The 27705-nt window shown below is 50.5% G+C and overlaps 1 protein-coding gene and 1 long non-coding RNA gene across 8 annotated transcripts in view; one reads left to right on the plus strand and one right to left on the minus strand.

Annotated features, from left to right (window-relative positions):
* The window catches only part of Slc28a1 (solute carrier family 28 member 1), a 47946-nt gene extending 24271 nt beyond the window's left edge, over positions 1–23675 (minus strand). The window contains exons 1-9 of one of the 5 annotated variants that reach the window (XM_040729505.1): positions 23495–23675; positions 21780–22281; positions 20999–21110; positions 20184–20269; positions 19020–19111; positions 14328–14511; positions 11553–11694; positions 10295–10408; positions 9234–9311 (exon numbers count right to left, since the gene is read on the minus strand). In XM_040729505.1, coding sequence (XP_040585439.1) covers positions 9234–9311; positions 10295–10408; positions 11553–11694; positions 14328–14511; positions 19020–19111; positions 20184–20269; positions 20999–21094 — 792 coding nt within the window. In that variant the 5' untranslated portion in view covers positions 21095–21110; positions 21780–22281; positions 23495–23675. Of the gene's footprint in view, positions 1–9233; positions 9312–10294; positions 10409–11552; positions 11695–14327; positions 14512–19019; positions 19112–20183; positions 20270–20998; positions 21111–21411; positions 21753–21779; positions 22335–23494 lie in introns of those variants that run through there. The other 4 variants (XM_013118957.3, XM_021231669.2, XM_040729500.1 and 1 more) reach the window with 4 other exon arrangements.
* On the plus strand, positions 1974–9963 carry LOC106021757. 3 transcript variants are annotated; one of them, XR_005870142.1, is made up of 5 exons: positions 1974–2343; positions 3027–3113; positions 4907–5007; positions 7733–7937; positions 9133–9963. It is a non-coding gene; the product is annotated as an uncharacterized LOC106021757 (long non-coding RNA). The 3 variants fall into 3 exon arrangements; XR_001196934.3 differs by lacking the exon at positions 3027–3113 and having other exon boundaries at positions 1978–2343; XR_005870143.1 differs by lacking the exon at positions 3027–3113 and having other exon boundaries at positions 1978–2284.
* Positions 23676–27705: the final 4030 nt, after the last annotated feature.

Genomic DNA, 27705 nt, shown 5'->3' on the forward strand with positions numbered 1-27705 from the left:
ACAAAACAAAAAGTGGGAAAGTTGGAATATTAAATTATGAAAAGGGAGCCAGCAAGATGGCTCAGCGTGGCCACCTGAGTTTGGACCCTGGGACCCACACAGTAGAAGGAAGAATCAACTTGTTTTCTGCCTTCCGCACTGGTGCTATGGCATGCGTATCCGCACTCACACAGCCACCACCAGACACACTGAATAAATCTTTTTAAAAAGGAAATAAAAGGCACTACTCCCAAACAGACACTTACTGTCCCGTGTGCCAGGGCCATGGGAAATTTTGTTTTCTTTTTTTATTTTTATTTTTTTTGATTTCTGAATTTCCCATCTGTTCCTATAGTTTTTTTCTTCCTTTTTATTTTGCAGGGGTTGGGGGTTTTAGCAGGCTTGGGCCCTGGCCCCTGTTTCTGTAACTTGCTCTAAAGGCAGACATCTTTCAAGGAGAGGGACAAAGGCAGAGGAGAGCTGCAGGATCACCAGTTTAATTTTGAACTTGGTGTGTTTGAGAGGTCCACAGAATCTCTGCATAGAATGTCCCACTGGATAAAAAGGTCCAGGGCTGAGCAGGAACACTGGATGCGGACTGTGTTGTGGAATATTGTTTCAACTAGGCAAAGATGGGTTACATTTGTTTATGCTGTGGAATAGTACTTTAACTGTGTAAAGGTGTGCTACATTTGTTTAACGATGTAAAGATGTGTGTTTAATTATGTAAAGATGTGTTGTGTTTGTTTCACCTTGCCTGCCTCAGGCACCTAATAGAAAGCTGAACAGCCAATAGCTAGGCAGGAGAAGGATAGATGGGGCTGGCATGCAGGGGGAATAAATAGGAGGAGGAATCTAGAAAGAAGAATGAGAGGAAGAAGCGAGAACCAGGAAGATGCCCGGGGGCCAGAAGCCAGGCAGTTGCCAGCCAGACATAGAGACAGCAGGAAAGTTAGATACACAGAAAGGAAGAAAGAAAGGAAGGAAGGAAGAAAGAGAGAAAGAAAGAAGAGAGAGAGAGAGGGAGGGAGAGAGAGAGAGAGAGAGAGAGAGAGAGAGAGAGAGAGAGAGAGAGAGAGAGAGAGAGAGAGAGCGCCCCGGGACAAAACCAATATAAAGAGAAACAGGTTAAGTTTTAAAAGTTAGCTAGAAACAAGCCTAAGCTAGGCCGAGCATTCATAACTAATAAGAAGTCTTTGCGTCATGGTTGGAGCTGGTTGGTGACCCGAAAGAAAAAGCCTGCTGCAGGACTGGATTTGGGACTTGATCCATAAGAAATGCAGTTGAGGCCTTCAAGACGGCTTAGCAGATAAAGGCTTGCCCTCAAGCCTAATAACCTGAGATCTACCCTTGAGAGCCACATGGCAGAAGGAGAGACTGTCAAAAGTTGTCCTCCGACTTCCACTGACACAGGTGGCACACACACATGCACCTCTACCCACCCACATACCCAACTAATTAATGAAATATTATTTTAAAAGAAAAGGGTATGTCGAGGTCCAGTTGAAGCAACAGAACAAACACCACTCACAGATGACTGCAGAGCAGGACCCTAGAGTCTGCATCTTTATGGTGGGAGGAGAATAGTCTAGAAGGAGCCTGAGGACATCCAGAGTTAGAGTGGCCAAAAGCAGGCATGGCGCTCTGACAAGACAAGGCTTGAGACAGACTACGGAATTAGCAAGAAGCCTAGCTAGGTATGGGCAGTGTCAGGGGAAGGGCGTGGACCCACATCAGAAGCCAAGTAACATTGAGAAGGACCAAGAGACCCAGAGATGGCCAGGACAGGCAGCATTCCCAGGAGGCCAAGCTGGCAAGGAAGGCTGACGGGCAGGAGCCGGCCATTTGTGTTTTGAAAAGGAAGGGTCTTGCACAATCTCTCAAAACAAGCGGATGGTCATAGGTCTGCTCCAGTAGCCCAGCTAGGGAAGAGAAAGAGGAGTCTGGCTGCGGTTTCCCCTCCCCCACCCCAACCAACATCACTGGCCTTCCCTAGGCTTGTTCCACCCCACGCCTACCCCTGTGGCATGCCTGCTGCTGGAGACATCACACTACAGGGAACATTGGTGCTGGCTTCAGAAACCCTATTCCTGCCCTACAACTCCTCCTTATCAACGCATGGAGCTGGAACTGCACACAGCCCTGGGTGGTGACGTCATTCTGCTCTCCCAGAAGCCAGATCTGCATACTGCCTAGTCAGCTGGTGTGAGTGCTCATTCAAGGGACTCCAGGGCAACTGGCTGGCTACAGCCCCAGGCTCAGACCAGGAAAATACACCCAGGATTGGCAGAAAGGGCATCAGGAGGTGTGTTCTAACTGCAAATGCAGCTGTTGGTGACAGGGAAGCTGCTTCGGGGTAAAGTGGTGAGTGGTGAGGAAAGGGAGGGTAATGGAAGAGAAGAGGGGTAGCCTTTGGGTAGCTTAGTGATAAAACATTTGTCTCGAATTTGAGGCTCTGGGTTGGAGCCCCAGGAGCCCCCAGCATCAGGAATAATAGAAGAAAAACAGGAAGGGAGGGGAAAGAAAAGGAAGGGAAGGGAGGGGAGGAGAGGGAAGGAAAGAGGAGGGAAGGGGAGGGAAAGGGAGGGAAGGGAAGGGGAGGGGAAGGGACGGGAGGGGAGGGGAGAAGGCAGAAGGCAGGCCAATTTTCTAAGGTAGGGTATATAATGACCCTGTGGCCAGTATGATCTCACAGCCCAAAAGCAACCTTTGGACCTACAGAGCCTGGGATGGTAGACAATCAGGGTAGGTAAGTCAGGGCAGTGATACTGAGGAAGAATGAAGAAAGTAATATTGACTCCTACTATGTGCCTGATAGGAAGGTCTACGTCGAGTCAGATATCCATGGATATATGATGGCTCACTGGTCCTCAAAGCAACTGAGGTGGCTACAACCATCTCCACCTAACCAATGGGCACACTGAGGCTCAGTGTGGGCTGCCTGTCCAAGGCTGCACAGTTGAGAATGGGCAGAGCCCTCCTAGCTGCCAGGAAGGTTGCCAAAGTCCTGTATGGGTGAGACATTTGCTTCTCTGTGTTCTGGACAGCATGTGTCCCTGCAATAGACGGAATCTCACAGATTCACATGATGAATCCAAAGCCTGGGTGACAACGGGATTAGACGGGCCAACCAGGTGAGGGGTCACAGGTGTAGCCCTCATGAATGGGGTCAGCCCCCTTTCTACAAGAGGGCACTGGAGCACTCCCTCTGTCTTCCACCGTGACCGCGGGAGGGAGGACAAGAAGGGAGATTCCTCATGGGAACACGACCATGGCAGCGCTCTGCTCACTCTCCAGCCTCTAGAGCATTAGGCAATGAGTTCCTGCTGTCTGTGAACCAGGACACCTATAATTTTTAATCACAGCATCCCATACTCTGAGGACCATTGCTCCAGAGGTTCCCCTGCGCCACACCCTTGGAACAAACTTCACCCTGCCGGGAAGTCAAACCTGTTCAAACTGGCTGTCTTTCCTCAGCCATCCCGGGCCCTTCCTTTCAGCCTTCCCACTGAGTCCCTGCTCTCTTCCCACCCCACCTCTGAAAATAGCAGTGTTTACCTGAGGGGATTAGAGTCTGCTTTAGACAGATAACCTCAAACGCTGGAGAAATAAAAAGTTTCCTTCGCCTCAGGGGCTCCTCAGGGGGAAATCATCGAAGGAACCACACGGCTTAGCTGAGTGTGGGGCCTGAGCCAGAGGCTGCAGCCATCCATTGTGAAAGGCAGAGGGAGTGTGATCTTGGGTCAGCCAGACCCAGCAAGAAAGCAGGAACTGGGGATGTGAGGAGGGGGGCACAGGAGGATTGGGCGGAAAGTTACTAGAAGGGGCAAGGGGCCAAAGCAGGGGCGGGAGAGTGACTAATCAAGCAGATACAGCCAGTGGGGGACACCACGTGGACTGTGCAGGACTCTGGGTCCAGGAGAAACTGGAGGCTGAAGAAGTCCCAGGGTGATTCTACTTCCTGGAGAAAAGATCGTTTGGACCAGGTCCCAGCAGGAGACAGCCTGAATCTAAAAATCTGCAGGCACTCAGGGAAGGCTTCCCCGGAGTGGACACTGGCCAGAGACTAGCCTAAAGCTTCACAGAAGAGCCTGAGTTCAACTCAGTACCCAACAGAGTCACCCTACCTGGAGGCAAGTCTCAAGGTTGAGAGTGTGTGAGGTGTGTGTGTGTGTGTGTGTGTGTGTGTGAGAGAGAGAGAGAGAGAGAGAGAGAGAGAGAGAGAGAGAGAGAGAGAGAGAGAGAGAGAGAGGTGTGTGTGTGGACTGGCTTTATTAAGGTTGCCACTGGCTAACACACTGACCAGGAATTTATGTGCAGGACTGACCTCCCAGGATCCAGGAAATTTCTAGAATTGAATTGCTGAGGCCTATCAATGATGACCCATGTGTTACTCTCCCCCTAACTGAATATTGAATCCTCAAGTATTTTGTTAGCATGAATGCCTCTCCAGTATTACTAAGGGTGCTTCTGGGTTTACAAAAAAACACACCATTACTGGTGTCACCTCAGAGCATGAGGAAGGGGCTGACTCTTGTCACTGGAAGCCCAGGGACAGGTCTAGCCCTGGACAGTCCTGTCTCCCTAGGTGATTATGGCCCAGGGCTTGGCTAGACCTTCCATAAAAAAGGGGGGAGGTCAAATGCCTCAGAGCTCCTGCCTAGCACTGGCAGATGAGGTTCAGAGTTGTAAAGGGTGATCTAAGGAGACACACTTGGCAGATGTAGGCATGTTCTTCCAGAAAGGACGGCACAGCCTCCACCAGAGAGGGAAGGACACAGCAGCCATCCCAGAGACACTGACAGCCTGGAATGGGGGGCCTTTGAGGAGCAACTGCTGCTTGGCCGGCCTAGAGCCCCTTCCCTTCCTTCTTTTGTGCAGAGGTTTTCCTGTCCATCAATAACCACCTTCTTTTCTTCCCTGTCAGCCTGTGGGTTCCTGGTGTGACAATGAAAGTCAGGCGTAGGTCCTGCTCAGATGTGCGCTGCCAGCCGGGCCTAGAGCTACTCTGCCGGAACTAGTGAGCACGTCAGTCTCTGTCTGTCTGTCTGTCTGTCTGTCTGTCTGTCTGTCTGTCTGTCTGTCTGTCTCCTCTCCATCCCTTCTCCCACCTTTCCTCTTCCAACTTCCTAATGTTGCTAAAGCTTGTTGGGTACAAGCCTGGTAAATATTTGCCACCGCCTCGAGACAGTCTGCTCAGAGCTAACAAGGGGAAATCAGAATCAGGACAGAAGCAAGCTCAGACCAAGGCCAATATAGATCCTGGGTCATGTTGGGCACCCGGGTCCCACAGGACCTGAAGTCCCTGTACTTCCCAATCATAGAAGTTAACCTTTTCTGTGCCCTGAAGCCAGTTTGAGTTTGCCTTTCTGCATACACAGCTCATTAAAGAGTTAAACGCTGATCAGGAAGTACAGCCCAGACCCCCAGATATCCCCGGGTTAGCTGTGACACACAATGGAGGACAGTCAGCCAGAGACGCCATACCTGTTACTGCTTTTCCCAGGCAGGGGTGCCATCTGTCATCATTGCTCTGATCCCTTACTAAACCCCTAATGCAAGCTTGGAACATTAGGGGACCCTGAAAATAATAACTGATCACAGGTCCTCCAGGAGGCTAGCTGTCCACCTTGGTTAGTAGTGCCTGCCTCTCCTGGGAGATACTCCAAAGGATACATTTCTTTTGGTTTTGGTTTTGTGTTTTGAGACAAGGTTTCTCCATGTAACCCTGGCTGTCCTAGAACTCATTCTGTAGACTAGACTGGCCTTGAACTCAGATCCATCTGCCTCTGCCTCTGCCTCTGCCTCTTGAGTGCTGAGATCAAAGGTGTGCACTACCACCCCACAGCTAAAGGATGCATTTCCAAGGGTTGGTTCCATTCAATCAGTGCTGCAGAGTAGAACACAGGAGCTCGGTTGCTCGAGTTGCTGGATGCAGGGTAACTGGCTCCAGCATGAACATATCATCTATTGTGGTCCAATCAGAACCCTGGACTTGTCCAGCTGGCAGAGAAAAGTGGTTCCACGCTAGCTAGCCGTAAGAATGAGCATCTGGTGTTGATGGGGTAAGCATGGTGCGAGGAGGGAAGCTGACCCTGAAGGCTAAGTAGCAAGGCTGTGAAGCTGCAGCTGTTTGGGACCTGGTTCTGGCCTTTGCCTGCTCCACCTGCCCTTCTAGTTTGTGAGCCAAGAGGCAGCCCCGCCCCCTCCTCTCCGGGAAGCTAGGGCTAAGCGGGTTTCTGCCCTGCTAAGCAGCAATCCCAAAGAACACTATCTCTTATAAGCCGGGAGGAGAATAAATGTTGAGACCCAGATCCCCTTGCCACCCAAGAAAACAGGCTCTAATGTCAGGGCACAGAAACTAAAAAGCAAGAACACTGGCCTGTGACTTAGCAAAAGCATCAGCCACTCTGAGCCTCAAGCCCCACATCTACAAAGGGGATAATCATATTTCCTCTGAAGGGTGGGTATGAGACATCTCCTAACAGTTATTAGGACTTTCTCCCCCATGCCCCACCCCCTACACCCAAACTTTTCTTTTCCCCTCCACTAGAATATCCGGCACTGAGTGGGACAAAGTGGTTTGTGATAACCCTGAACTGCTTCAGAGTCTGTGTCTGGCCCTTGAGGGATAGGAAGCCCTGGGCCTTGCTGCAGGAGTTTGAGAGGACCTTGAATCTGGCATGGTGTTGCACGCCTGTAATCCCAGCACTTCCCAGGTGTTGGTAGAAGGATGGTGAATTAAGATACTCAGCTCTGTGATAACATCTAGGCCAGCCTGGGCTACATAAGACCCTATCTCAGCGCTCGGGAGGCAGAGGCAGGCAGATCTCTGTGAGTTTGAGGACAGCCTGGTCTACATAGAGAGTTCCAGGACAGCCAGGGTTCTACACAGAAACCCTATCTTGAAAAACAAGCAAAGGTAATTCATGGCAATTACTCCAGGACCATACAGTCAGTTACTGGGACATGGTGCCCTTGTATAACCTTCCTAGCAGACACAGGGGAACTTTCCAGGTCTACTCCAGGACCATCACTTGTTTACTTCATTCATTCAGTCAACAGCAGAGCCCCTGGGCATGGCTTTGTGAGGCTAAAGGCTGAATGAAGGCTACAAAGCAAGACCAGGCCTTGTCCTCAAATGGTAAACGCTTCTGCACAGCAACATGTAGGGCTGAGGGATAAATGAAGCACAGTGGTCTATTGTCCTTAACCTGGCATCCCTAGGCAACAATGCATCTTCTTGGCTGGGCCCCTTCCCAGCCCACATACCAGCCTCCTGCCTACTGTCTTTCCTATCTGCTATTGATATGTTAACCATCCAGCGATATCGTCAGGATTGCTCAAAACTCTTCAGTGGTTCCTCAGCTGGTGGAGAAAACCCAGATGCCAGGCACTTGTGGTGGCACATGCCTGTAATCCTAGAACTCAGGAGGATCACAAGGTTGAGGTCAGTTTGGACTACATCCAAGCCCTGTCTCAACAAAAGATCCCCAGAAGCCTGGCATAAAGACCCTTCAAGGCAGAGGCCCCTGAAATCACGGACCATCTCCAGCTTCCTTATGGACGTTTTCATACCTCACGCTGAAGTTGGCCCTGTCCCTTAGATGCACCAGCTTCCTCCCAGCCTTTACCACACTCCACATTATCCTGCTTCCAGGACCTCTCAATCCTCTGTGTCATCCTTAGGGAGGGAGTCTCACTCAGCAGCCCCAGTGACACATTCTCCTCTGCGGCTCTGCATCTGCCTCAGGTACTTGAACCCGCACACCGGAGGAAAGTAGGTCCATCCTATGCTGTTTGAAGCTGAGAAGCTGTCGGGGCTGTACTGTGAGGTGCCTTCAAGAAGCGACCTGCAGCAGATCTTCACCTCTGTCCCCTGGAACTTTGGGTGCCCCCTACTTGGTTATGCAGATATAAAGAGAGCAGTCCCCACACCCTATGGGACTGGTATTTGGGTGAGTTTGTGGGATGGCCAAGGCTGCCCTTCCTGGAATCTGTATATATAATGGATCTCGGGGGCAAATCTGCCCAGGGTCAGGCAGAGTTTGGGAATCTGGGACTTTCCCTTTCCTCGTAGCACTGGCATCATTCAAACTCTCTGGGCAGGCTGGATCTTCCTCAAAGGGTCATTGGCGTAACAGACACTGAGTCCCCCCCAAGGAACACTGGTAAGAGGTCAGGGTTCAGGCCCAGAGAAAAGCCTGGACTTCTTGGTCAGACTCTGTACAAGCCCTATAGCTGAGGCTGGAAGCCCCCTGGATCCAACACCTCCAGCAGAGTAGAGAGTGAGAATTAAAGGCAGAAACTTCAGAACCTACCAGCATTGTCTGTGCAACCCCTCCATGGCTTTAGTGGTCTGGACTGGCAACAAGGATTCATCTCCTTGTTACTGTGGCATCAGGGGCAGAACACTGGGGCCAGGCTGTCAGTGCCTGGCTTTTGGAAATGCAGTGTAAGTCTGGCGTGAGCTTCAGGGTCTCTAGACAGTTTGGCTGTAAAACAGGCTATACTAAAGGGTGACTACAGTGATGTCCTCACTAACCAAGGCATTTCAGAGGCCTGGCCAGGTTACCGGAGAGAAAAGAAATATAATCAGAACTCCAGAACTTTGGGGGGGGGCGCATCAGCAGTGTCTCCAACATGAGCTGCTCTGTTTTAGACTAGGCCTGCCTGGGCTCTGCCATAAGACGATGGAGTCTTGGAAACAGAAGGGTAACTTTAATCTTAATTTCTCCTATACTATTCTGCATGGCCATAGATGTATAATAAAATGCTAAGAGAGCAGGAGAAGAGAGGGAGGGAGGAGAGGGGGCAGGAAGAGGGAGGAGAGGGGGAGGGAGCCGTAGCCTGTGGCCGTGGCCTGTGGCTGTTGGGAGGCTTCTGTAGAGGAGGCTGTGAGAGGCAGTAAAGGAGATGGCCTGACAGGAAACTGCACTTATGAGCCAGTGTCCCCGCAACAAGCTGGGAGCCGTCTCTCAGTCCCTCCCACTTGTTGCCCTCAGCCTTCTAGCGGTTCTGTGATGAGCATTTAAGAAAAGTAATGCAGAAGTCGCAAACTTCCCCGCATTTTACAAAATGCAGCCCAAATATCACCAGACGAGCAGGTTGCTGGGTCCTTCCCCACCCCCAGCTTCGGCTTCATTATCCTAGGGACCAGCCTGTGCCCGCAGGAACCCTCATCACCCGAGACTCAGCTCAGCTGGGACCTGGGCAGCAGCTGCCAACCCCTGCTGGAGCAAGAATCAACTGACCTGAAAGGCAAAGACATCCTTGACCAGAGCGTCCCCGAAGACAAAGCTGGAGCCGGCCACCGTGTAGCTCAGGAAGACCTGGGGGACGCAAATACAGGAAGTGGGACTAGGAAGAAAGGAGGGGGAACCATGGCAGAAACCCGGATGGAATGAGCAGGTCCAGCCCAGATGAAACACGGACACCACGGACACCAGCCTTCCTGCCTCGAGACGTCCCAGCTCTGGGGCATAGTCCCTGTGTGTGGCCTCCAACAACAGCGTTTAATTAATGAAACCTACAAGAGTGAAGACGGTAAACTATATGCTATATGTACTTTATCATAGTGAGTGTGAGGCTAACCTGAACTACACGAAACACCCTCAAAGCAAAACAGACATACAACTTCAAGAGCTAGGTGTTCAAGGCCAGCCTGGGCTACACGGTGAGGCTGTCTCAAAAAGTAAAGCAAGCCAACAACAGCCACTGAAGTTGAAGGGGCTAGCTCAGTTGACACAGTGCTTGCCTCGTTGGAACAAGGACCTAACTTTCGATTCCCAGCCGGCACATGCTTTTAATCCCAGCACTTGGGAGGCAAAGATAGGCAAATCTTTGTGAATTTGGTCTACAGAGTGAGATCCAGACCATCTAAGGCTACACATAATGAGACACTGTCTAAAAAGAAAAAAAAAGGTAGCTGAAAAGAAAAAGAAAACAAAACCAAGTATGACTTCAATAAACATTATTTCTAAATCCAAGTGCCAAGCGGGTAATTTCTGTTGTTAGCAATTTGAACTCATTTACATACTAAGCCACCGAAAACCACTGAAGGTCATATGACCTAGTATCTGCAAACCCTGAGATCCTCACCATCTGGGAATCCATTCAACACCAGACCCAGCCTCTGAGAGGGAGGATAAGAACGGCTGGCTTCCTTGGGCTGGTGGCCAGCACCCCATCCCCATCCCAGCTATAGGGCCCTAGTCTTCCTGGTTCCACTCCATCTCTCCGACCTCCGTACCTACCTTCCCCTAGATCAAGTGGCCTCTCCCCAACTCCCAGAAGCAGGGCCCGACATACACACCTGGATCTGATCCCCTAGCCACTGGAATGCAACAAATCCTGGTTCTGTCCTGATGACAAAGAGGCCAAGCACAAACTGCAGTCCAAGGCCCCAGAACACAGTCCGCCATGACACCTGCCAGCCAACAGAAAATTCCTAGTGAGTCCAGAGACTTGAGGATGCACAGGTCCATGTAGGGTGGTAATGGGGGAGTAGGCAGGACACCTTGAGCTTTGTCCTGCCTGCAGTTGCCTAGTCTAGCCTAGTACTGGGCCTGCTGCTAAAAGTCACATGGGATTCGGACTAGGCCAGGCTCTTGGCAGCAGCGAGACAGGGCAAGTACAGAATTCTACGGATTAATGTGCAGTTTGCCTGGTTTCAAGCACGGCGTAGCATTCAGTTCTCAGACCTTAGAATACAGGCATGAGCCTGCCCAGGCCCAGCTCCTCTCCATCTCAGTGGATGATTTTTGTCTGCCTGGACCCTCACCGTCTATCCTCCATGAGATCTCAGCACCCTGACCTCAGGTCTTGTGATGTCCCTGTGACAGAAGAGTGCCCAGGCCCTAGGACTCCTTTTCCCATTCAGCACAGAATGACTCCTTGACACCTCCCTCTGACGCTTGTGCAGTCACGCTGAAGGACACAGGGGCCCTGACTCTGGGGCATGGCTGCTCTGCTGTGGAGACAGTGCAGCAGGGACTTCCCTCATGACTTTGTGTACTGGTCACCTGGAAGGCCAACCTCACTCCAGAGTTTCTAATTCAATAGGTGGGGAGTCAGGCCTAAGATTTAGCATTTCTAATATGTTCCAAGGAGATGCTATGGCTCCTGATCTGGGAAGTAGACCTGGAGAACTGCTATTGTAAGCTAATGATTTCACAATTCTCTTGAATTCTCTAACAGAACCGGAAACTCAGGTCCACTATTTTCTGGGGTGGGGTGGTTCCCAGACCGACATACCTGAGGAACATGTCACCGAGGAAATAAATATCCCCACTGGCCTGTGAATTTGGAGAGAGGTCAGCAGTCCTCCCCAGAGAGCCTCCTGTCCACTGGGAAATTCAAGGGCTTCTTACACAGATAACTTTCCACTTAGGGTCTCCAGCCCAATGTGCCCCTTAACAGCTGCAGAGGGAACTTGTCCCAGAGCACATTGCTCTTCCCCAGTGGAGCCTCAGGTGCTCTCCCAATAGGGGCATCCACCTCATCCCAGCCCCAGCCCCAGCCCCAGCGAGCCTCCACTGGCTTCCAGCCTGGATAGTCAACTGAACACTCACAGCACGGTGATGCTTGGAGCCAGCGAAGAGAAGCACAAGGAACACACACATCCCTGCAAAGGACACCAGCTGTTCTGGCCGCTGAGAGGTGTCCAGAGATAGCCACAAGATCAGGCCCAGGCCAGCAGCCAGGGCTAGACCTCTGCAGGAGAGAGGAAAAGCCATCAGCCTTAGCACCACACACATGCACACGCACATTCACACACGCACACACATACACACACATCCTTAGGGACCCAGGAAAGAGTGACCCTTACAGGTCCTTTACTCTGACTGTTGGGTGACTGTTGGGAGCAGACCCTCTTCCTGGTTCTTGGCAATTCCAGACCCCATTGCCTCCCATCCTTTTGGGTGGTTCTTTGGGATAGTTTCATCAGAGGTATTCACCAATCAGAACACAGCTGGATGTGCCAGTGAAAGCCTGTAGCTCTCTGGGCAACTGTCTCATTTCCAGTCTAACATGCCATCACTGTAGGAGGCACAGATAACAGTCTTTGGAAGAATCCAAGCTGTCCACATGGTGATGCAAGGACTGCAGGGCCTGACTTCTTCCTGACTGCAAAGGATGCTGGGAGCATTAAGGGGGATGTGGGTGTAGAAGCCTGTAGTAGAAATAAGAGCCCCCTGGAGACTCCAGAACCATGGATCTATGAGCAACATACAACCTCAGCCTGGGAAAGCCACAGACATTAAGATACAATTCCGACCCATGGGATCAGCCCTGTAGACTGAGTCCAGCAAAGTCACAGGGCTGAGTTGTCCAACCACTCCAGGGTGCCCAGGAAGCAGCACATGGAGGAGTGAAAAATGATTCTGGAATCTGAAGATTTAAGGTCTTGAGCTGGCAAGATGCCTCAGCTTGCCATACCAGCTTGATGACCTGAATTCAACCCCCGTGGTGGAAAGAGAGAACCGACTCCCCAAAGTTGTCTTCAGACCTCCACACATGCACATCCATGCCCACCCATGACTCTTGTGTGCACTCGTGTGTATACATGCGCACACATACATACAATAAATATAACAAGATAGATTTAAAAAATTAGGGTCTTGCCTTCTTGGACTTCAAACTTGCTCTGGTCCTGTTGCCCTGTCTTCCTGTCTCTCTTACCCTTTTAGACTGTGCCTCCTACCCACCTGGAAGTAAACACTTGTTTGGTTTTTTTGCTAGTTTTTTGTTTGTTTGTTTGTTTGTTTTTTGAGACAGTTTCTCTATAGTTTTGGAGGCTGTCCTGGAACTCGTTCTGTAGATCAGGCTGGCCTTGAGCTCACAGAGATCCACCTGCCCCTACCTCCTGAGTGCTGGGATTAAAGGTGTGCACCACCACTGCCCTGCTGTAAACACCTGTTTTCATTTACAGATTCACTAAGAGGAGTTGGCCCTGACCCTCAGATGAGACATTAGACTCTGGACTCTGCAGTCAGTATCTGACCTAGCAAAGACTGGACGGTTGAAACAGGAAGCCAGTTGTGTATGTAAGAAGCACAGGGCTTGAGGGGGGCCGGGCAGGGATGCTATGGTTTGGGTGTGGTTTTTCCCATCAAAACTCATGTTAAATTCATTTTGTTTTTTGACAGAGTCTTATATATAGTCCAAACTGGCCTCAAACTTGCCATCCCCCTCCTTCCGTCTCCAAGTGCTAGGACTACAGGTGCTCACCACCATGTCTGGCTTTTCATGGTGAAATTTAACTGTCTCTGTGCTGGAAGGAGAGTCCTTTAAGAGATAATTAGGTCCTGTTTTGCAGAAACAGGTTAATTGTAGGGGACATTCGTGAATTGTCACTCCACAGGTCTGGGTTAGTTACTGAGGGTAGCAGGCAGGTAATATAAATCAAGGTGGCCTCTTCTAAGTCTCCTCTTCCACAGGCTTTTACTTGCCCTTCTGCTGCCAGGAGCTTAAGTGTAAGGCAAAAAAAAAAAAAAAAAGGCAACACCAACCTCTTGAACTTCTCAGACTCCAGAACCATGAGCCAAGGTAAACCTTTCTTCTCTACAAATTGTTCTGTCTGTGGTATTATAGCAACAGAAAAGAGTGGCACTCTTTTTCCTAACCTCACTCCCCTCTCTCTATGGTGTTTCTGTGGTTTCCAAATTTTATATATATATGGAAGGTGGGTAGGTGTCTGCTGAGGCCAGAGCGGTGGATCCCTTGGAACTGGAGTTACAGGCACTCGTAAACCATCCAGTGTGAATGCTGGGAACTAAACAAGGGTTCTTGGCAAGACAGGTACTGTTTGTAACCACCAAGCCATTTCTTAAGCTCTAGAACTATTAAAATAGTTACTGGTGTGTGTGTGCGCGCGCGCACAAGGAGGTTAAAGAAAAGCGTTAAGAAGTTGGTATTCTCCTTCCACCCTGGACTCCAGGGATCAAACACCAAACTACTATTCAGGAACTTGGCTAATTATATCAGAATCCCCTGGGGGCTAATTTAAAGTGTTGGCGCATGGCTCAAACTAGTCTATTGAACTGGGCTCTGGGGACGTTCCCAGGTGTCTGTGGTCTCTGCAGCTGGCTGATAAGCCGGCCCCAGGTGACTCACCTAACAAGACATCATGGAAAGACCTCGGTGCTTAGTGGCCAGGCTCTTGAACATAGAAAGCTCTCACCAGCCTGACTTTAGCCCTCAGATACCTGTAGCAACACAAAAACTGACAAAACGCCAGAGCTGGCCAATGGTTTGAAGCCACCCAGCACCTCTGCCCAGGGTTCCAGGGGACAAACAGAGTGGGGTACCTTCCTCTAGGAGGCTGGAGGCTGAGGGTCACTCACCTTTTCAGCCAGAGGTTCAGGCGAGAATGGCCTTGACACTTCACACACCTCCTCAGCCTGGACCCCAGAAGCCTCTTCAGCAGATCATAGGCCAGAAAGCCGAGAACCACACAGGTGATGACCAACAGCGCCAGGGCCCTCTGGAAGTCCAGCAGGCAGGCGGTGATCAAGAAAGCCAGGAAGGCTGCAGGAGGAGTCATTGGTGGGCTCAGCAGGGGAAGACCCCAGCTCTAAACCCAGAGCACCAGGGACAGGAAAGTCACCCCGTTCCTCCCAGCCCAGCCTTCCTCACCTAGAAGTGAAACAACTGTCCCCACTGTGTCAGAATGTTATTAGGGGACTGGGGACATGGCCCAGGGGTGGAGGCTTGCCCAGCATGCCTGAGGCCCTGCCAAAATGCGTGAAAAAGGCATTTGCATGTTATAAAATGGTAGCAGAGACTGGGAGACAAGCAACATAATGAGCGTCAACAGAGCACCTGGCCTGAGCCATGCTGGGTCTCCAGAGGGCCAGGCTGGACGAGTCAGGGACTCTTTGACTCCAGACTGTGCCTCTCCCTACACTGTTGATCAATGGTCTCTCTCTTCCTCCCGTGTGTGTGTGTGTGTGTGTGTGTGTGTGTGTGTGTGTGTGTGTGTAGGGTTGTTAGGTTTGGTTTAGGCCACACTCATCAATAACAGCCTCCTCCTCTCTCTGCTCTCACAGCTGCAGTAAAAGACGTGGAAGGCACCCTACTAGGTCTGTGGGTCTGCGATCCTCATTTCTAAGTGCTCAGGTTACTCGCCTCTGGGAACTTGATAAGCCCCCTGCTGTGACCTGGGGTGGGTAGCTGAGGAGGATAGCTTCAGCCTTCCCCTGCTGCCCAGACGACCTGACTACAAACACATATTACTGACTACTCATTAACTGCATGGCATGACTGTCCTCCTCTCTTTGAAACCCTTAAGACAGTGGTTCTCAACCTGTGGGTCATAAATATCCTGCCTATCAGATATTTGTGTTATGACATATGTCATAACAGCACAAGATTATAGTTATGAAGCAGCAACAAAATAATGTTATGGTGGGGGGGGCAGCGTTATGAAGGTTGAGAGTCACTGTTCTAAGAAGAAACCCTAAGCTGTCTCCTGGGCCTGATCTCATTCAGTCCCTGACACACTGCCTGCCTATGGTATTAAGAACTCTACTGTAACAGGGCCCCATTCCATCATGATGGAATGACACCATGATGTCAGTCACAAAACTCAGCAAGCACCACCTGCCAAAACAAAAACAAAGACCTAGCCCATCAAAGTCCACAGTTACGGGAAAGTTTCAAAAGTACTAGCCTTGCTTTTTGGCTTCTGTAGATCTGCTTCTGACTAACTCTTCTTGTTAACTGGAGTGTGTCAACCCAGGACATGGTTTTTGTGCTTAAAAACTCACCCTGAGAAAGACTACAGTGGTATCCCAAACACCCAGTGTGGTTGTTATGCAGCTAATAAAGACTTTCTGTTGCCTTGAACCCCCGTCTGAGAAGTCTCCTCTGGTGGACACCCCACAACACCACAAATACATCTCCTACCTAGAAGGACAGACTCATGATGGAGTTTTTACACAAAAGTTGGGGACCTGAGCTTCACCAATGACAGTTTTAGTCCTGCAGTTTCCTCTTGCTTGGCCTAGCTCTCTTGTGGGCCACTGAGCCTGTCTGAGTGTTAGTCTCAGAAAAGGAACACAGCGACAGCAGAGAGGGAGTGCTTTTCCCTGGCTTTTGAGTTTCAAAATCCAGGGCTCTTGAAGAGTAGAAGGGACTGAGCCACTGAGGGAAAATATGAGGTGAAGCAGTTTAAGGAAATTGGTCACCTGCAACCTGCTACCAGGTGACTTAGAACAGGACACAGCAAGGGGCCCAGGGCCGATTGAGGGATGGACCTCACACACTGGCCTAAGCTCAGGGTGTTTGTGACATGGTGGGCCTTGCTTCCTGAGAGGAGTCTCAGTAGGATACAGACATTCAGAGAGAAATGTTGTGTGTGGTCTGCAGGTAGGCAGAACCCATAAGCATGTGAGCACGGCATACCCACAGCAGGCACAGGAACTCTGGAAAAGCTCCACACAGCAGCGCAGAAAGCAGGACCGGTAAGAATCCAGGGCTAGTGCACACTGCAGAAACGGGACACCAGAGTCACCTGCCCTGAGAGAAGCTAGGGTAGTTTCAGTAGACAGCGAGGAATGGTGGTGGTCAGGACCTCCTGGAAAGTGTTCTAAAGACAATGCAGAGTCCCAGAAATCAAACTCTGGTCACTCAAGGGATGACAAAATTGAAGTGTAAGTCAACCTGTACAGATGAAGGTCCCTTTCTCTCACCAGGGAGCTCTCACAGAGCAGGGCTCTCTTTACCCCGTCTAGCCGCACGGCCTGCCTTCCTCCCTCCCTCCTAGATCCAAGACAACCTTGAATTATAATCCTAAAACCAACCAAACAACAAGAAGCCCAGGATCTCAGTCAATGAGGGCAAAACATTCGCCATGTAGCCAAAGATTCCCAGTTGTGTGTGGTGTGGAACTGAACACAGAGCTCAGCACACACCAGGTGGATCTCTACAGAGTAATCTGTGACCACAGACCACTTAAAAAGAAAACTGGATTTATCACTGGCTTGCAGGTACCACTGCACAGCTATAGAGGTCGGAGGAGGACAACTTTTGGGAACCTGTTCTCTCCTTACACACCTACCTGTGTGTTAGGGACAGAACTCAGGTCCTCAGGTCTGTGTGACAAGTGTGTTTGGCCACTGAGCCACCATCTCCCTGACCAAGCCAGTTTTGGAGACAAGGACAAATGTAACCCAGGCTGGCCTCCAATTCACGGTATAGATGAGGCTGGCCTTGCCTCCCAGTCTTCCAGGCACCATCATGCCATGCCTTCACCTTCTGTCTAAGAAGTCCCTTTAGCTCGGAAATATGCTCAAAGTGTCTCCCACCAACAACACACAGCCAAGCTGGGTGGTGGTGCCTTACACCTTTAATCTCAGCATTTGGGAAGCAGAGGCAGGCATATCTCTGTTAAAGGCCAGCCTGGTCTACAGAGAGAGAGAGAGTTCCAGGCCCGCCAGAACTACACAGAGAAACCCTGTCTTGAAAACAAAAAGCAAAACACACATGGCCGTCTTCAACCTTTGGTCACACCTTGACCCCTGGTATTTCCTTCTTGCTTTCAGCAAGGAATAGCATCTCATGCCTAGAATTTCAGTAATCAGAGGTCTAAGGCAAGGGGATTGCCATGAGTTCAAGGCTAACCTGCATGATATGGTAAACTTTAAGCCAGCCTAAACTACAAAGTGAGACTCTGTCTCAAAAACAAAACAAATAAATGTATTTCTCCAAAGAATTAGTCATCTATATTTACTGTCTTCCCTGTCTGACCTCTCATCCATTCCCATTTTTTAGTGCAGGCTCTCACTATATAGCTCTGACTGGCTTAGAACTCACAGAGATCTGCCTGCCTCTGCTTTTCAAGTAGTAGAATTGGAGGTGTGCACCACCATTCTGAAGCCACCTTTACATCCCTGTCCCTAAATCAGTGGACACTGCTCAGCCCCTATCCCTGACCCCCTGCAGACATACTATGTTGGTCCTTCCCTCCTTGAAGCCCTTGGCTTCTGCAAGCTCTTTCTATGTAGCTGGTCCCAGACTTTCTGTCCCTAATTCATTTCTCAAATCATTCTTCAAAGATCCTTTGCAGACGACTTCATCTACCCATGACTTAGATGTTTAGCCCCTAGTAAACAGCTCTGGTCTCTCCATCCCTGTGGAGACCACCTCCTCCACCTGTGCTCTGAGGAAGAAACCATTGTATCTGTTGTGTCGTGTGTGTGTGTGTGTGTGTGTGTGTGTGTGTGTGTGTGTTTGTATGTATGCATGTGTTTATATGTGTGTGTATCTTTAAATGTGTGTGTTTGTGTTTATATGTGTATGTTTGTGTGTGTGTGTCCCCATCATCTAAGCAGGAAGCTGGGGCAGCCTTAACCTGAGGCCTCCTCCATCCTGCACACACGTCACTTCCCAGATTCAGCAAGCTCCAGTCACTGCCTTGATTGTCGGATCACCCCAGTCTGCCTTTACTTCATCCTCACCCCCAAGCCCCGTAGTCTTCTGTCTCTCCTGCAGCCATGTTTGGGCTCACGGTGTGATATCACTCTGGACAGTTCTCAGTTTAAATCCTTCTGTATCTATTTCTGGATTTCAGAGTCAGATCCCAAAAAGATCAACTACCTTCCTCGTCCCTGATTTCCAGGCCCTTCAGGATCCTCCAGCCTCAGGACACTCGGGCTGGGCATCCTTCAGAAACTTTACCCTCCAGTCACACTAGACTATCAAAGCCCACGCCCTGCTGCCTTTCACCTTTGCTCCCTGACTTTTGTGCTTTGAGGGGTGAGTATAGGAGGTCTCAGCCCTCACTGCCTCCCCTCTACCTAGCTGGTCCAAGACCAGAGCCCTGAAGGTTACCATCCTCCCAGATGGCTTGTTGCTCCTGGGGAAGGACTTGGGAATGGGATCTAGTCAGGCTCGATGGACACCTTGAGCTGACCGAGTTGGTGCTCTACAAACTATATTGGTTAATGGGGTGAGTGAATGAGTCTGATTTGTGATGTGGAGACTAGAGGGGCAGTAACTGTCTCCTAAATGGGGCAGGGTGGGTCCCCACATACCAGTACAAAGCAGGCCTGTGAGGACCCATCTAAACAGCTGCTTGTGCTCCCTGCAGAAGCTTCTCGCTCGCCCCGTCAGCTGTAGACTCCTCCTGAGGAGAGAACCGCCAGCATTCGTAAGTGGCCCCCAGCTTCCACCGCACGGGAGAGCCTCCAAATCCACAGCTACAAGCTACTCAGGCACGCTCCCAGTGCAGTAATGGGATAAACCCAGGCTGGCCTTGCTACTCAACAAAGCTGAAAAGCAGCCACAGTCCAAAGGATGCACTCCATGGTTTTGCTCATGAGGAGACTTAAAACCACTCCACAAGGCTACCCGTGCTCCTGGGTGACGGAGGAAACTAACCCATAGGTGGAGGCCCAGCCATGGCTATCCAGCCTCTTCCCTGCTTCACCTGCCCAGTGAGCAAGAGGCAGAGACTCTCAACCCTGTACCAGTTCCCTGGGACAGGAACGTTTACTGTCTGAGTCCTCAGTACCTACTCAAGAGACAGGACATGTAAAAAATGTGCAGTCCATCATCCCCACTGCATCGGTGTCCAGAATAGACACTTGTCTATTGGTCAGTTGGTTACGAGCCTGTCCCTGGAGGGAGGGCTACTACCCAAATCTCCTCTAGGGTCCTGTTGGCCAAGAACCTCATTGCTCATAAAAATTTAGCTCTCTGCTGCTATTCCAAGTGCTCCCCAACCTGAAGGGAACAAGGCATCCTCTCCAGTCCCCCCAAGAAGCTAGAGGACCCCCCACTGTCACACCTCGTCCCTGGGGTGTCCTTCCTGCTGGGCTCAGAGCTGGATTTGGCCAGCCAGGACTCTCTAGGTTCATACCAGACCCTGTGGATTGGTCCCTTCCCCTCTGTGTAAAGTGGGAAGTCTGGCCCATGAAGGAGTATTACAAACTAGTCTTGGAGTCCCCAAAGAGGCTCAGCAACTGAATGGAGTAAAGGCAGATGAGGGAGGTTGCAGGGAGACCTGGCTAGTTAGGGGCACGAGAAGCCCCATGCACACATCGGGCTTCCTACTGCTTATAGGCAAGCATGTGGGCCATGTGGGCCTGGCTCACCCCTGAGGCAGAGGCCTCCAAAACTCACTTCCCTTGACCTCCCTTAGACAGACATTCATCCTCTTTTCCTGGTGACCTAAGTCCCTCACTAAGACCACCTACCATCTGGAGACGTGCTTCGATGCTTTGTCCCAGCTGCCAACACCCTCAGACAGGCTTGAGTTACCTTGTGGGAGCTGGCCTTCCTCCTAAAACCAAGAGGGAGCAGTCAGGGGCAGTCTTCCCACCAGGAGACAGCTATGGCTGAAGGGCATGGAGACAGAAAGGACACTGGCTGCTCTGTGCACACACGGGCACCTCATGAGTGGGCTGAGGTAGAGGCTGGACTTTTGCTTGGGAAATATGGGGCTGCTTGATTAAATTCTGCAAAGCATACATTGAGCATCTACTATTTACAGACACACTATAGCTTCCTGGCGACCAGGAGGAAACACATAAGGAAGGTCCCAGGCTGGTCCACCCAACCACGTGAGTCCAGGACCCCTCTTGCCTCACTGTCCACGTAATTATTTGGGGAGTGGGGGGCATTCGGTAAAGGATAGGGAGCCTTGTTAGGGAAGAGAAGGAAGACGGAGGCTGTCATATTAGGGCTTCACAGTTGAAGCTGTGGTCCTCGGCTTAGCCTTTGGAGAGCCAAGACAAGACTGCCAGCTCTTGAAAGCTGAGGCTCCCTCAGGCACCCCACCCCATCATCAGCCCCTCTCCTCTTCCTGTGGATCGGATGTTCTTCCCTCCCGGGACATTTACTGACCTTTCCGGTGAGGACAGGCAAGGCAGCACACAGTGGGGTGACATAAAGGTGTGCTGGGGGCAGCGCCACGCCAGCAGAGGCGAGCAGGACAGAGTGGAGGAAGCCGGTAGACCAAGGCCCCTCCCACCCGTCAGCTGTGGTCAAGCTGTAAGGGAAGGGGACGCACCATGCTTTCCAGGAACTCAGCCCCCATGTTCTCCAGGCCATGTGCCATGGGCGCGAGAGAGATGGCCTCTCTTTGTCTCGGTGTGTCGTCTGTCATGGGCCAGGCTTTTCAGCTGAAAGACAAAGAGGCCAGGAAGGGTCCAAAGCTGAAGGAAGGGCCAGGTGAGAAGAAGAGGAACCAGAGAGAGAGAGAGAGAGACAGACAGACAGAGAGAGAGAGACAGAGAGAGGGAGAGAGACAGAGACACAGAGACACAGAGACACAGAGACACAGAGAGAGAGACAGAGACAGAGACACACAGAGAGGGACAGAGAGGGAGAGAGAGAGAGACAGACAGACAGACAGACAGACAGACAGACAGACAGACAGAGAGACAGAGAGAGAGGGAGAGAGAGATTGCTTCCTGCCCTCACTTCTGATCCTCTGAGAAGCAAGTTCTTAGAAGCACCGGTATTCCTGGAGAAACGGTGAACTGTCCCTTTGTCACCAGGAAGGAAAAGAAAGAGTGGTGTCTGCCGTAATGTCCATCGCTCCCTGCAACAGCTGAAAACCTTGCCAGTGAATGAAGTGATTGTCTCATTCATCTTGAACACACGGTTCCAGTCCCCGGATCCAAACACACTTGCTTTTCGACAAAGCAGCTTTTAGATATTAGCTCTTCTGAAATAAGAGCCCCCAAGCCCCCTTCCCCTCACTACAGTTGCCTCTCCTCTCTAAGCCTTGGGGGTCTCCTACTCTGTTCACACACCCGCTGGTTAAGGGGCTATCCCCAGACACACACTTGCACAAGTTGTGAAGCTGGCGGCGCAGGCTGGGGAGTGCCCGCTACCTGGCAGGGCTGCAGAGGCGGGAGAGGATCCTGGAGTGAGCAGGCAGTGTCAGGAAGGACCGACTTAAGGGCAGGTTGCTGTGGGGAGGGCTGAGTCCAACCTGCTTGGGATTTGGCCTGTTCACTTCTGTGGAAATTCCTGGGCAGAGTCCAAAGCTGGAGTAGGTTGGGCCTCTCCAGAACTCAGGGTCACAGCCGAGGTGGGGACTCCGGCTCCGTTTCAGGAAGAGGAGATGGGGGAACCAGGCCCACTCAAGGCCAGGCCCTGTGTCTGCTTCCCCTTCCCACACCGACCTCTTCTAGGCCTTGCTTCTGGCCGCTGCCTCCTCTAGGAAGCCACCTTGGCTGTCCCCACCCTCCCCTGCTCCCCTTTCTGTCAGCCATTGCAGTGAATTGTTTTCACACTGTATCTTAACCTCTTCTTCTCAAGGGATCAGCAACCCATGGTCCGAAACTGGAAGACACAGAAAGCAGTGTCACTGTCACATACGGGGGTGGTCAGGTCTAAGCATCACATGGTCACAGAAGCAAACCAAAACCACACCATTTCCTCCCTCCCTCCCTCCCTCCCTCCCTCCCTCCCTCTCTTCCTCCTTCATTCTCCCCCTTCCTCCTTCCTTCCTTCTTTCCTTTCTCCTCCCTCCCTCCCTCCTTTCCTCCCTCCCTCCCTCCCCTCCCTAAACATCCAAACAATATGTACAAAGTTGAGAGACAACACTTTCATCTCCAGCCCTCAAACTAGACATTAAACCTACATGGCAGGATTAGCAATGTCTCTTTAATAATTAATGACCCTTTATGACATATACAAAAAGTCGTCCTCACACAGAGACACACACCAGCAGTTTCGGAACTCTGGAAAAGGAGAGATTGGAGACAGGGGTACCCCCTACTCTTGGAAAATTTCTTTTTCTGTTAGGGTTGGGAGAATAGGGTCACATTTAGCCCAGGCTGGCTTTGAACCTTCTGTGTAGCCAAGGAAAGCCTTAAATTCCCAATCCTCCTGCCTCTATATCACAAGTACCTGGATTACAGGTGTGCACCTCCACACCTGGTCTTTGGTCGTTGCAAGGATTCAGGCATTATGCCAGCCTGCCCTGTCACCTGGCAGAATGCACTCAGGCAGTACCCTGGTCAGCCCAGGGTTCCATGATTGTGTAGTCTGCCCACAGCTGCAAAGGACCCCTTTAAGAGACAGACCCTGTCCCCTTACGCTCTCTTCCTGATTTCTTCCCCGAGGTTCCCCTGGGGCAGACAAGACTTTTCCTGTCTCCTCTTGTCTCTTCTGTCTCTTCTCTGTGTCTCTTTGCCTCTTTTCTCTTTCCTTCCCACACCCTTCCCTTTCTAAGAAAATTTCTCACTTAAGCTCTGGCTGCCTGGCATGTTTTGTCCCTCACCAAGGTCCCCCATGCAAGGTTCCCCTCTCGCTTTATCATAGCAGTCGCCCTAGTCACCGATCACTACATATGGAACCATGCAGACATTCTAGAAATATACAGAGAGCAGGAATTTTCCTTATTCCCCCCTAACTGTACACTATTTAATATTATTCATTTTCCAATAGGAAATCTTACTACCCCAGGGTCTTCCAAGTTTGCTTATCTGACAGAAGTCCAATACCCACTGTCTGGGCCCTGGACCCCCTTGGTCATAAAATAGATGTTTACCTTGAGCAAGCCTGGAATGGAGCCAGAACTGAAGGGGTCCCCTCAGCCTCAATGAAGGAAAAGGATTTTATCCATCTTGATGCCTCTGTCCTTCTCCGTGGGTGGCTCCTTTCAGGCCCCCAGCCATTTCCTCTGCCTTTGCTTTCCTTCGGTGTCCAGAAGCAGGCCGGAGGTACACCGTGTCCTGCAGCCAGTGGGCCGATTCTCAACGTGCCTTACGCTGCAGCCTCGGGGGCCTGGCCTCAAAACAAGGATTGAGTGTGCTGCTTGTCACAAGATGAACCTTGAGCCTGGAGCCCAGAGACCTAGATTCACCCTGGACTCTTAGGGTAACATATCCCCTCATGTGTGAACTCCTGAGGGTGGGAACTGACTCTTAGGATTAAACAAGTGCTTGGCACGGAGCCTGATGCTGGCAGCTGCCTTTGCTGTCCCAGGCCCATCCTGGATGGTCTTGGCACACTGCTCCCTTCCTACATCCCAGGATGCCCTGTGTCCTTCCCAGGCTGCTCCCCTCGGCATTAGAGTGGCCATCAGGGATCACACCCAGGAAGTCAAATCTCTCTGAGGCAGAGACTGGGCAGTCCGGAAGCTGAAGGTCTGGGATGCAGACAGCAAGAAAGAACAGAGAGCAAGAAAGGACAGACAGCAAGAAAGGACAGAGAGCAAGAAAGGACAGAGAGCAAGAAAGGACAGAGAGCAGGGGGATGGGTGGGTGTCTTCTGCCTTTCCACTTTGCTGCCATACTGCAGTCTGTTTCCTGAGGGAATGAATCTTTGAGGTCCCACTTTCCCTGCCAGGCCAGCTGAGGGAGCAGGAGTTACGAGGGTGCTGGGTCCTGGAACAGTTCAGAGAAGACCATATCTATACATATGTAATCCCTCTGACATCAAATGGCAAGAAGAAGCTGTAAGCTTTACGGCAGATGGGATGGACAGGGATTCTGGCACTCGGGAGGCACAGAATATTAAATGTTACAGCTCTGATGGAAAGATATAGTAATTGAGAGCCAAGGAGTACCCACAGGCCACAGTAAGTGTAGTAGTTTACAGCCCTGCTTCAGGGAAGACTTTCCCAGTGTATCTATCAGCTCTGATCTGGCAGGAGAAGGCTTCCCTAGCTCTGCAGGAGAGAGTTTTCCCAGCGAAGTTGTTACAGTTTCCCCTGAGAGGTGAGTATAACAACTCCTCTTCTCCAGAGGAAGGTTTCCCCAGGGAAAAGCCCTCCTCCACTCCTCCCACCATTGTCTCTGTTCCAGGGAAAGAAAGTCTCACCCAAACCTCATTCAAGAGCTTCATTGGGAGATAAGAATCCAGGAGAGTGGCTGACTCTGCCAGGGTGGAAGGAGGCAGCCCCATGGCCATGGGGTTTATATAGGGCTACTTAGGGAGCAGAGTTATTCCAGGGAGATTTCCAGGGTGGGGATTGGTCAGATTTCAATCCCTTGCTAGATCTCCTGCTCAGGGATTGGTTAGTTTTCTGCATAGGTTTAGGGTCAAATTTGGCTCTGGTTTCAGGACCAAAGTGTGTTTCTTTCACTGGTTCTTTTTAGCCGTTTGGCTCTGATTTTAGGGCCAGGGTGTATTTCTTTCACTGGCTCTGATCCCAGGGACAAAGTATGTTTCTTTGGCACTGGTTTCAGGGTCAGGGTGCATTTCTTTGGTTCTTTGGCTGGCCCCTTTTTCCTACAGAAGCTGCTGGCCCATCCGGGCCCGCCCCATGGTACTCCTTGATGGCTACCCCACAGCTGACTTAGCTCTTTTAGAAGCCACTTCCCATTTCAGGAAAATTCTTAGCCAAAGAGCTATCAAGGAGTCCTTCTTCTCACCTGGCAGCCTGATGCTCATGGCGACTGTCCAACACCAAGAGAAAGGACTGATCTGCCGCTCAGGGACCTCAGTCTCAGCACAGGGCTAGCTAGAGGAAGGACATCTGGCCCCACCCCCAGCGGTGGTCCATGCCACCGGCCAGGGAGAATTGACTCAGTCAAGAGATCACTGTTTGCAAATACCTAATTGGCTGGTGCTTTGGAATGGGCACGTCATTGCACTTTACTTTCTGTTTGGCTCTGCTCTACCTCACACGTGCCACGCGGTAAGGGACTAAGGCGTTTCCTTCAGTCTGAGCAAGTTAAGATATTCTGCAAACCAAGGTCCACCTTCCCTCCAGCCATGCTGGCTTCCATGAGTTTTACAACAAAGGCTACTTCTTCTTTCTGTCACTGGCAAGGATGAAGGGAGATGTCGAAGCTGTTCATTTTGGTTTCTCTTGTTAACAGAGAACACTACACTCACTCTTATTAATTATAGAGGCAAACATGATTCCTTGTTTAGTTCATCACCTTGCTCCCTGTGAAAGAAGTTGACTAATGCACTACAAACCTAGTTACTATGCTTTTTTGTTTGTTTGTTTGTTTGTTTGTTTGAGACAGGGTTTCTCTGTATTGCTTTGGAGCCTGTCCTGGAACTCACTCTGTAGACCAGACTGGCTTTGAACTCACAGAGATCCGCCTGCCTCTGCCTCCAGAGTGCTGGGATTAAAGGTGTGTGCTGCCAACACCCAGCTCTACTATACTTTAAAACAAACAAACAAAACACTCACTTTTTTAATTAAAAAAAATTGAGATATGGTTTCATGTGTCCCATGATGGCCTGGAATTCACTATGTAGCCACAGATCTTAAACTTTTGATCTTTCTGCCTCCAATGTACTAATGAGGGGATTATAGCCTTGGGCAGTCACCATGCCTGGCTTATGCAGTGCTGGGAATCAAACTCAGGGCCTCTTACATGCTGGGCAAGCACTCTAGCAACTGAGCCATAACCCAACACCACACGATTCATTTGGAAACACTCCTTCCACTTTGTCATGCCTACAGAAGCAAGTTTTATCACCCCATCCCTTCAGTTCCATGACTAGGAGAGTGAATATATGAACCTGGCCACCTCAAGGCTAAGTCCTGGTCAGCTTGTGGGTCAGCAGGCTACTGGGTCATTTGGTTCCCACCAGTCTTCCATTCCCAGGCAGAGCTGACTGACGGCTTCCTCCCAGACAGATGAGAGATGGAAAGTCAGTGCTCAGGGTCAGGGACAGAGATTTGTTGCTAGTCCCTGCGGGACTGGAAAGACAGTGACACCCCTGGCATGGAGGAGAAAAGCAGTGTGTGAGACGGTCCTGATGCAGATCGTAGAGTTCCAGGAGATGGTGACAACCATCTGGTCACCTGGGAGCTGCATGAATGGCTAGCTGAGCACTGTCCCTGTGAATCCTCAGTCACAATGACCCAGTGAAGTAGGTAGGCGCTGCCTGCCATCTTTCCAACTGTCCTATACAGAGTTGTGTGTGACTGGGAGCCAGTCCGTACCATAAGGGAGCGACTACTCATGACAGAAACAACCTGAGGTGAACTGAGCGTGCAGTCGTGCCCCATGTTGGAATTTGGGGAATCTGAGCTTGCTTTTGAAGTCTCTGTGGTGGTTTGAAAGAAAATGGCCCCCAAAGGCTATTGTAGAATATTAGTTAAAAATGGGTTACATATGTTTATGCTGTGGAACATTTGTTTCAATGACGCAAAGATGTGTTGCACTCTTTTATGTTGCATTTGTTTAACTGGGTGAAGCTGTGTTACTTTGCCTGTCTAAAACATTTGATTGGTTTAATAAAGAGCTGAACAGTCAATAGCAAGGCAGGAGAAAGGATGGGTGGGGCTGGCAGGCAGAGAGAATAATAGAGATAAGGAAGCAAGAGAGATCAAGGAGCAAGAAAAGAAGGGGCCAGACACCTGGCCAGCCATGGAGTAAGAGTGAAAGTAAGATTATAGAAGTAAGAAAAGGAAAAAGTCCAGAGGCAAAAGGTAGATGGGTCAATTTTAGACAAGCTGACTAGAAATAAGCCAAGCTAAGGCTGGGCATTCATAAGAAAGAATACGCCTCCATGTATTTATTTGAGAACTGGATAGAGAGTTCCCCCCAAAAAGTTAAAAGCCAAGAGTAAAAAGTAGCAACTACAAAAGGGAAAGGCAGTATTAGGAAGTGCGGCTTTACTGGAGTAGATGTGGAGGAAGTGTGTCACTATGGAGGTGGGCTTTGAGGTCTCATATATGCTCAAGCCACACCAAGTGAGACAATCCACTTCCTGTTCCCCATAATACGTAGGACTCTCAGCTACTTCTTCAATACCAAGCCTGCCTATACACTGCCATGTCCCACCATG

The sequence above is a fragment of the Mesocricetus auratus genome, unplaced genomic scaffold, assembly GCF_017639785.1.
Source record: "Mesocricetus auratus isolate SY011 unplaced genomic scaffold, BCM_Maur_2.0 Super-Scaffold_4256, whole genome shotgun sequence".
Classification (NCBI taxonomy): domain Eukaryota; kingdom Metazoa; phylum Chordata; class Mammalia; order Rodentia; family Cricetidae; genus Mesocricetus; species Mesocricetus auratus.